Source organism: Musca vetustissima, unplaced genomic scaffold (assembly GCF_032173495.1).
Source record: "Musca vetustissima isolate MV318-11 ecotype Yass unplaced genomic scaffold, APGP_CSIRO_Mvet_v1 utg10441, whole genome shotgun sequence".
Lineage (NCBI taxonomy): Eukaryota > Metazoa > Arthropoda > Insecta > Diptera > Muscidae > Musca > Musca vetustissima.
The window spans coordinates 57,688-68,152 of record NW_026880011.1 but is presented as its reverse complement, the minus strand read 5'-3'; the positions used below and the strand labels follow the sequence as shown (position 1 = coordinate 68,152).

Below are 10,465 nucleotides of genomic sequence, written 5' to 3'. Positions count from 1 at the left end.
ATGCTCTTTTCATTTCTTTGTTTTCAATTCTACAAAATTTACACCGTGTAAAATTTAAAAGAATTATATAAACATTTTAATAACATTTTACAAACGATTGCAAAGGAATTTTAAACACTTTTCAAAACATTATAGATAGTATGGTAAAAATAAAATAAGAATTTTAAAATAGAAATATAATACGTGGGTAAAAACTGTTCATTCCGCATTTTGGCCGGAAAGTATTAATTTTCTTCGATACTTTCCGAAAAAGGAACTATATCCTTTGGCTCCATATAGGTGCAACTCCTGGATAGTTCCTTTGAATATCCTTCCTCTTTCATCATTCTTTATGTTTTTTCTTCGTAGTCCCGATAGTTCCGTGTCCATTGAGGGCTGAGGGATCGGAAATATGCCATTAACCAAAAATTTCAGGGAACGAATGACTTCTATATGAACTAGGATAAATAATTTGGCACACAAATTAACAAAATTATGAAGCATTTTTTGATGTGGCATACCTATTTTTACGCTTGTGTGGCATGTAATAGGTAACCTAAAACAAGAAAATGGAGAAAATATCGATATGTTGACATTATGTTTCGAATTCGAATATGATTGCCATTTAACGGGATGAATTAAACAGAAATAGAGTTACTCCGATTCAAAAAAGGTATGACAAACGAACAAATATGTTTAGAAGGAGCAGATCAACAATATCCAACTTCGAATATGATATAGTTTTGGTAAATATATAAGTTTGGGTCAAAACGGATGATCCACCCGTTCGATTTTAAATTTTCAAATTTTTACAATTTTTTGTTTGTTTTTGTTTTGTTGTTTGTTATGACTAAAGAAGTAGGGGAGACTGGGGCACCTTCGGCATCGGGGCACCTTCGGCAATCGCGTTTTCGATATGAAGCTCTCACCGTACATCACTAGTTTCGATACATAGGTATCGAATATCGAAATAAATAACTTACACAAAGTTTGAAATTTCTAGCTAATAAGCTTATTTAGATACATAGGTTTTTGTATTTTTATAGATGTTTCTGTAATATTTCAATTCCATTTCGTAAGTATTTCGTGTATAAAACTTTTTAAATTTTTAAGACAATATTATTAAAAAGTGGTTAACTACGATGTGTATTATTATAGAAATATTTAAAAATATAATATTTTTACAAAACTGATCGAAAAAAATGAAAAAACTATAAAAAGTACATTCGGGGCACATTCGGCATTTTAAATTGGGGCACATTCGGCCATATACAGGTTGTGCAATATTATTTCCTTAAAATGTTTTTGAGTTTGTCTTTAAAACTAATCCTTTAATATGGCTCGAAATTGCATATAAAAGATCAAACGTGCTTATATTGACGAAAATGCGATAGTTTTCTGATGGTGTGTGCGACCTTGATATGTAAACGTCCGCCGCTAGAAAATAAAGCCCTATAATTCAAACATTGTGTGGCGTATTAAAACCAAATAGAGCCTTTAGATAATCAGAATTTCAACCAGACTTAGCGATGACAATTACCCGGCTATGACTATGGTGCCGAATGTGCCCCATCAAATGCCGAAGTACCCCGGGTTGGGGCACATTCGGCGAATTTGACTTTTTTTACAAAACTGTAAAATTTTTTAACTAATACTATTTTTATATATCTTTTTGGTACTATTTTTCATAATTAAGTATCAGAGGACAATAATCAGCCATATAGTTGTTATATATGTTGAATATGTACTGAGATATAGAGCTCTAAAAAAAAGTGCCGAAGGTGCCCCAGTCTCCCCTACTTATTTTAATGGCGGGCATGGTAACTCCATCGAAATCCGAAAACTCCAATGGTGTTAGAAAGAGTACGTGTCTGGCTTCGCTTAAAAATTAACAAAAAGGCGGACATTTGAAAAAAAAAGTTTTTTTGGGAGATCGCCTATTTTTGACCACAAACTAAGTTAAAAAAATAGACCCATAGACCCATGGTTCCTTTTGAGAGTATGCATAGAATCACTTTCTGAGTCGTTGTATGCATGTCCATCCGTCCATGTATTCACGTGAACAAAGTGCAGGTCGCTTTTATGATCCGAATTGGATAAAATTTTGCACAGACCAAATTCAATAGGGACAAACCCTTTGAAATTGGAGAAAATCGGTTCAGATTTAGATTACCTCCCATAAATTTTTTTCCTACGATTTTATATAAATGGGGCACAAAATGCCAACGTTTATCTGTTTTATACAAAATTTTGCACAGAATACTGAATTAAGTACAGATTGACATATGAGAAGTTTTGTTGAAATCTGTTATAATTTAGATCCACCTCCCATATATATTTTTGGTCCGATTTCATGTAAATTGAGATCTGAGATCTCCCAAAGGTTTGTCCGAATGACCTGCCAAATTGAGTGAAATTTCACCAAAATCACTTTCAGGTACAAGGCGACCAGAAATGCGTAGCAGCTATAATTCAACACAAGGTAAAATTCAAATACGTATATCTCCGTAACGAATGGAGGTATTGCCATGAAACTTGCATTATTAGTTAGATGGAATTTTCTCGTTTTCCCTGAGCGAATTCGAAATGACTACCTCTAATGTAACTTAAAAAAATGAGATTTATTAATAAATTTAATCAAATAAGCTTTTTAAGAATCAAAATAAAAACTCCGAACATATAAATGAAATGTTACGACTTAACCTTAACTATTAGTGAAAGAATCACTGTGGATGGAGGTTGCCTTAATTTACGAAGCAGGATGCCATATTTGTTTCATCGTTTTTATTTTACATAGCTTGAATTCTTAACGCTTTTTAATTTTATTAAGGGAGTACGAATATAGATTTTGTATACTGTATATAAAGGTATACTTAAAAATAGTTTTAATATTTAAAAAAGCCTTTTGTCATTGCCAAGCCCTTTCTTTTTTTATTTAAGGGGACTCCCCCGTTCTCGGGGTCAAATTTGATTTAATTCGAATCTACACTAATTCAAGAATGTCCATACAAAATTTCAAGTGAAAATCTCAAGAACTCTTGAAGATATAGCCGATTTATTGTGTCAGCATCAAGTGACGGCTAAAGGACTTCTCAAACTTTAAACGCGTTTTTCTCTTTTGTGAATGGCGGGCACGATAACTCAAAAACTAATAACCCAATCGATTCCAAATTTTTACACGTTTCTCTGTGAGTGTATAGCTATCGTATGAACTAGGATAAAGCCAATCGGTGAAGATCTTCCTCATTTTTTAACTTGGTTTTTGGTCAAAAATCGGCGATTTTCCAAAAATATTTTTTCAAAGGTCCGCCATTTTGTTAATTTTAGAGCGAAGTCAATAATCTTAGTTCATACAAAGCCAAACATGTACTGTTTCTAACACCGTTGGAATTTTCGGATTCCGATGTTCCAGTGAGGAGTTATCATGCCCGCCATCAAAAATAAGGACTTCTCTTTAATTACAAAAAACAACAACAAAACAATTACACAATTTTTTTGTAAATAACTTTTCCTCTCTTTTAAATCTTCAAATACCATTGAAAATTTTGAAAATTTGAAAATTAAAAAAATTTCTTTAAACATTATAGGTTCGAATTCAATATCAACTTGAAACTGAGAAGGGGGAGGGGTTTTTATAAATAATTAAATATATATCAAAATTATTATTTTATCTCAAAAGGGATCCAAAATGACTCACCCACTATACGATGACTATCACCTTAGCATATTGCGTTCACATTCCGGTACATAAAAACTCACAAATGATTTCAAATATATTCTCCGTTCCAGATTCTTCCATTATAAACATGAAAAGTTCTGACAGAACTTTTGTAAATGGAATGTATAATAACCGAAGGGTTTTAACATTACATCCACAATGTCCACTTTCCCATGTAGAAGTCTTACATAGCCAACGACTGTGACCCCACTCCATCGTGTAATAAAATTAGTTTTGCTACAACAACAATATTGAAAAAAGTTATTAAAGGTAATAATACAACAACAACAATATTCATATATTGCATTTCCACGAATCAATGAAACTGGCACTAAAAAAAGTACCACCATACAACAGCATTCCCATCCCCAGTTCAATCTCTCTTTTATTCCATTTGTTTGAGTACGACGCACACCAATGACCAATCATTATTTTTATTTGCGTTTTGTTGTTTCCTTCTCTCCCTATTGTTATTCGTCGTTGGCTTTGGACTTTTGTTGCTGCGCTATCTTTAAAAACTTCCTCTTGAAGATCTTCCTCATTTTTTAACTTGGTTTTTGGTCAAAAATCGGCGATTTTCCAAAAATATTTTTTCAAAGGTCCGCCATTTTGTTAATTTTAGAGCGAAGTCAATAATCTTAGTTCATACGAAAGCCAAACATGTACTGTTTCTAACACCGTTGGAATTTTCGGATTCCGATGTTCCAGTGAGGAGTTATCATGCCCGCCATCAAAAATAAAGACTTCTCTTTAATTACAAAAAACAACAACAAAACAATTACACAATTTTTTGTAAATAATTTTTCCTCTCTTTTAAATCTTCAAATACCATTGAAAATTTAAAATCGAGAATGGGGGGGGGGGGTCCCTTAAAAAATTTTCTTTAAAAATTATAGGTTCGAATTCAATATCAACTTGAAACTAAGAAGGGGGAGGGGTTTTTATAAATAATTAAATATATATCAAAATTATTATTTTATCTCAAAAGGGACCCAAAATGACTCACCCACTATACGATGACTACCACCTCAGCATATTGCGTTCACATTCCGGTACATAAAACTTCACAAATGATTTCAAATATATTCTCCGTTCCAGATTCTTCCTTTATAAACTTGAAAAGTTCTGACAGAACTTTTTTAAATGGAATGTATAATAACCGAAGGGTTTTAACATTACATCCACAATGTCCACTTTCCCATGTAGAAGTCTTACATAGCCAACGACTGTGACCCCACTCCATCGTGTAATAAAATTAGTTTTGCTACAACAACAATATTGAAAAAAGTTATTAAAGGTAATAATACAACAACAACAATATTCATATATTGCATTTCCACGAATCAATGAAACTGGCACTAAAAAAAGTACCACCATACAACAGCATTCCCATCCCCAGTTCAATCTCTCTTTTATTCCATTTGTTTGAGTACGACGCACACCAATGACCAATCATTATTTTTATTTGCGTTTTGTTGTTTCCTTCTCTCCCTATTGTTATTCGTCGTTGGCTTTGGACTTTTGTTGCTGCGCTATCTTTAAAAACATTTTAACATTTAACTTTTATCGTCGCTGGCTTAACATTCGACGTTGCCTGGGTGATTACTGCCTTTGGTCAAATATTAAATTGATAGTCTTCTTAATCATAGCCGAAAACTTTTCTCTAACATTCAGTTTATTCAGAACCGTCAAGCAAGCACAATGGCCACATACGAAGAAGTTAAAGACGTACCCAACCATCCTGAAGTTTATTTGATCGATGTCAGGAACAAAGATGAAGTTGCATCCACTGGTGCTTTGCCGGCAAGCATTAACATTCCATGTAAGTAGGAGAATAACAAAAAGAAAACATGAATAAAATGCAAGGAATAAGAAAATATGTGGAAAAAAACAAAACAAATGCCGGCAATTAAAAGTAAATTAGCAATCGAATATATTCGTGTGAATTTACTTAAATTTTGAGGAATTAATTTTTTAAACAAACGAAGTGAAAAAAAATATATTTCCTTTGAAACTAGTTGTGTTAATTATTTTTTGGGGAACGTGAAAGAATAATTACTAGATTATATAGACGTAGTAGCAGCAGCAACCTGTTGAATGCCATTGTTAACATAAAAACCCGAAAGGTATTATGGAATTTTTTTAATATTTCTTAGAGATTTTTTTTTTTTTTTTTTTTTTTTGCTAAAAATGTGATGAGTCATTCCATCTATTTTTAAGTAACACCACTTGACATCTTAAATCTTCTTTTTTGTAAAAAGAAAATAAACATCTTCGTCAACAAAGCTTTGTTTTTAATAGGAAGACGACATTTTTACTAATTAAAAAGAAAAATGTACATACATAATTATCATTTTATGATCTACTCTTCAACTGTTTTAACTTCAAAAAAAAAACACCTTTAAAAAGTTATTGTTTTATAAAACAAAAAACATTGGTGAAAATTAAATTCCAGATAAAAGAATGTACATTTATCTTCGTAGGTGCGTTTCATAAATGTTTCTTCGGATGTTAGAATTTTCTAGAAGTAACGTTAATTACAAAAAATTATTTCACTTGAAAATACCTAATTGAAAGCTTAATATAATTATAATACTTTTCTGAAATGATCCTTTTTCTGGGATGGATTATTGATACGTTTTTCAAATTAAGAAATTACGTTATTATACATATTGGATTTTAAAGAATTAAATACGGGTTAAGTGAATGTACTTTAGTTATATGTACATTAGGTTTATGATTTTTTTCTTAAAAACGACTTCTAAATATTCTAAGGAATTAACTTTTGGGAATACGAGGTTGTAAAAAAAGTCATAAAATAACACTTGACCTGTAAATAATTTGAAGTTTTCTTTTGTAACAGTTCGGACTGAAGTGGAGACGTTGCCATGGCAATCTAATTTACTGACTAGATTAAATTGTTAGGTCAAATAAAGGGCGATTACAAATTGGAAAGTAGGAGAACTCACCTTCTCTAAACAAGCCACTCTATTGTGTGACAGCATTTATGTCCTTTTTAAATAAAAAAAATAACGTGATATTTTATGAGAAATGAAATAAGCATGTTCGTGAAATGTGTTTTTAAAATCAATAATTCTTTAAATATGTTAGCATTATTGTAACAGGGGAAATACTTTGATAATTGAACTTATAATTGGATTATATCTAAAAAAATGTTGAAAATTAAAAAAAAAATGCGGAAAAAAGTCCGCATTCGATCACACTAAATGTGTGTTATCTATGCCAAAATAGGATCGATAGGTTTTTTTTGTAGAACATTTTTGTCTTTAAAACGGTATTTAAATTAGAACTTTTAGCCGGGTTAACAACATCTATGCAATTTTAGCACATTTTTCTTTTTTTTTGTGCTGTCGTCAAAAGAGTTTTGAACGACAAATTTGGTGTATTGTAACGACTTCAATAATACCGTATAAATACGACAGTGCTAAATTGTCCAATAAGTGTGATTAATTCCGGTACATACTTCTTGGAGTAGTTCATGTATTGTTGTTTATGATATGATTACTGTTAATTTTAAGCTTTTGGAGTAGTCCATATAATGAAGTTTTTGGAATCGCTCATGGCCCTTTGGGATATGTTCTCGTTTATGAAATAAATTGAATTTAGTCCATTAAAGAATTGGATATAGAATGAAAATATGCGGAATATTAGTTGATATATAAATTAAATTTAAAAAAACCAAAATTGAGGACATTAAATTTTGATATTCACCCAATACATCATGGGAAATCGCATTTCAAGTGAAAGTTTTACCAACTTTTGAAATATAGCCAATTTACTTTGTTAGCATCAAGTTACGCCAATCGTTAAACTCGTTTTTCTCAAACAGTGGTTTTGCGAATGGCGGACACGGCATTTAATCGTTCGAAGTACGTTGACATTTTTGGATTCGATAGTCGAAAAGGACAAAGAAAGACCAAAAAAATTATGCCAATTATTTTTTTTTATTATTATAGTCTTATTTATTTATATTTATGCAATAATCAAATTTTAGAGAGCTTATTAAAAATTGTTTCCAAAAACAAACAATTTTTAAAACTACATAACCACTACTATTTTCTAAAATAACATTTACATTACATTGGCTACATTTTAGCTTAAAATAATCTTAGCTTGAGTAAATTTTACACTGAGATAGATGGCACATTTATTAAATATTCATATTTATAGGAAATTAAATCCACATTCGATTACAATAAAAAACATATTTGTTATATCCATTTCAAATGCTTTGCATAAAGGGATGCAATATATATGTATCGGATATGAATGAAAATTAGATGCTTTACAAAAAACAGAATTACAACTCCGTGTGTTGAACTGAATTTTTTGAAAAGTATGCAAACAATTGTAGTTAGATTGAAAAGGTAGAGAAAACAGTTCGATGTTGGAAAGCATTTTGTTACTCGAAAAATACACAGAAAATTACCTGTTACAAAAACGTGGTTTTGACTTACAAATAACTTTTACACCCCTAGATTTTGAACACAATTTGTTGGAAATATGGCTTAAATAGATAAATGTTTTCAACTACACAGTTTTATTGAGCCATATTTCAAACAAATCGTGTTCAACATCTAGTGTTGTAAAAGTTATTTGTAAGACAAAATCATGTTTTTGTAACAGGTCATTTTCAATGTATTATTCGAGTAACAAAATGCTTTCCAACAGCAACCTGTATTCGCCACCTTCTCAATCTAACTACAATTGTTATCTAGTAACAGAAAAATTATATAATTTCCCGTACAATTATTAAAGAAATAAGTTTAATAAAGACTTGAAAAATTTGTTTTTTTAACTAATTTATTACTAATTTATTCTTTTATTTCATACAATGTAATATAAAAAAGCCAGCATGGCCAATAACTTATATAAAAAAATAATAAAAATCCAAACAAAGAATAAACTAAATAAATTAAAAATACATAACAGTAAAAAAAACATTAACATTTATTTGGTTGCTTGGCAACAAAAATCGACCTTCCACAAGTGAAATATTCCTGGTCATTTGTCTTTTATACACCCTCAACAAATGCTTTCAGTTTCAAAACATTTTTTTCTCTCCTTTGCTTGCCTAATTATAATAATTGCCTTCACAATAAACGTTTTACAAATTGTCCAATATATATTGACTTTTATATTGTCAGTTACCGACTAAATAACACTGTACAACACAAACAATAATTACCGGAAAATTCAAACAGATTATGAAAGAGGGGCTAAAAAAAGAAGATACATGCATCGGCGTTTTGAATGTTTACGTCGCAAGGTAACCTAAAAAAAAGGGGCAATATTCACCCTTTTCAAGAATTTTGATAATTATGATTTCTTGAAATCCTTGCATTTTAGGTATATTGAAGGGATTATTTCGGTCCCCTTTTCCAGAAGTGAATGAAAACTCATTCAAAACGGGGTTAAAACCGCTCTGTATATTCTACAGAAATGTTCGCCATAATGTTTTACTATAAGTCTCTAGAATAAAACTAAAAAATCAGCCTAAACGTCAAAAATTAAAAAAAAAAAACAGAAACTCATATTCCTCGATATTCAATAAGTAATATTGCCGAAGACACTATATACCTTAAATTTACGGATTTCATAAAATTTGTCGCACAGTGTAATTAATGACCACTCCTCAATACATACACACAACACTTGTTTTAGTTTCCAAAGGAAATTATCGTTCTTCATATATTGTCATTAATTTGCCTTATAATATCCTTGTTCTATGGGTGATTTATAATCTATACACGTTTAGGGAAAATGCGTCTAATTTTATAGCTACTACATACACATTAATCGATATTTTAAATAAAATATATGCATTAATATTTTAAAAATACCTTTGAATCTAAAAATATAAATAAATAAAATATGATTAATACACATAAATCCAACTTACATTCGCAAAGGAAATTGTCCTTTCCCGGGCAATTGATGTTGTTGCTTAATAATATAAATTATCGCCGCCGCGACTCAAAAAAATATTTTCTTTACACTTTTAGAATTTGTACAGGAGTTTAAAATGTACATTTTTCGGGAAAAATTGTGCTCACCTCTTACTTAACGACACATTAATTGAGCATTGGCATTGACCTTGATCATGATGCCTTGTTTTTGTGGAATAACGACAAATTCCACTGCTTAACAAAACAGAAATTAGCAGAAAAACAGGCATTCTCATCACTGAAATTATTTATCATTCATTGTTCAAGGCATTAAAGTGTGTCACTAATATTTGTTTTGCTACGGAATTTAAATGTTGATAATAAAATTTATAATTTACAAAAAACATGATAGCATTCTTGTTGTATGGAAAAATATTTTATAATAGGCATTGGTTTTTTATCTCCACAATATAAACACCCACGTGTATTTATGCATGCAAACATATTTATAATTATATATTAAATTTGTTATCTTTTCTTTGCAGTGCCTGAATTGGAAGGTGCTTTCAAATTGTCTGATAATGATTTCAAGACAAACTTCAATCGTGACAAGCCCTCGGAAGATGCTGTCATTATATTCAGTTGCCTGAAGGGAGGTAGAGCCCAAAAGGCTGCTGATTTGGCCTTGGCAAATGGTTTCAAGAAGTATGTACACATTATTAAAGAAATTATTTTCTATTTTATGTATTAATTAACTTCGTTTTATTTTTTTTTTTACAACTTTTAGCGCCAAACCCTATCCCGGCTCGTGGACCGAGTGGGCACAAAAGGAAGGTCTATAAACAACTATCATTACCAG

The 10,465-nt window shown here is 30.7% G+C and overlaps 1 protein-coding gene across 1 annotated transcript; it reads left to right on the top strand.

Annotated features, from left to right (window-relative positions):
• Positions 1-5,395: 5,395 nt before the first annotated feature.
• On the top strand, positions 5,396-10,448 carry LOC133325266 (rhodanese domain-containing protein CG4456). The gene is made up of 3 exons (XM_061534055.1): positions 5,396-5,519; positions 10,152-10,311; positions 10,394-10,448. The coding sequence occupies exons 1-3, from the start codon at positions 5,399-5,401 to the stop codon at positions 10,446-10,448; spliced, it is 336 nt and encodes a 111-aa protein (XP_061390039.1). The 5' UTR covers positions 5,396-5,398.
• The last annotated feature ends 17 nt before the right edge of the window (positions 10,449-10,465 follow it).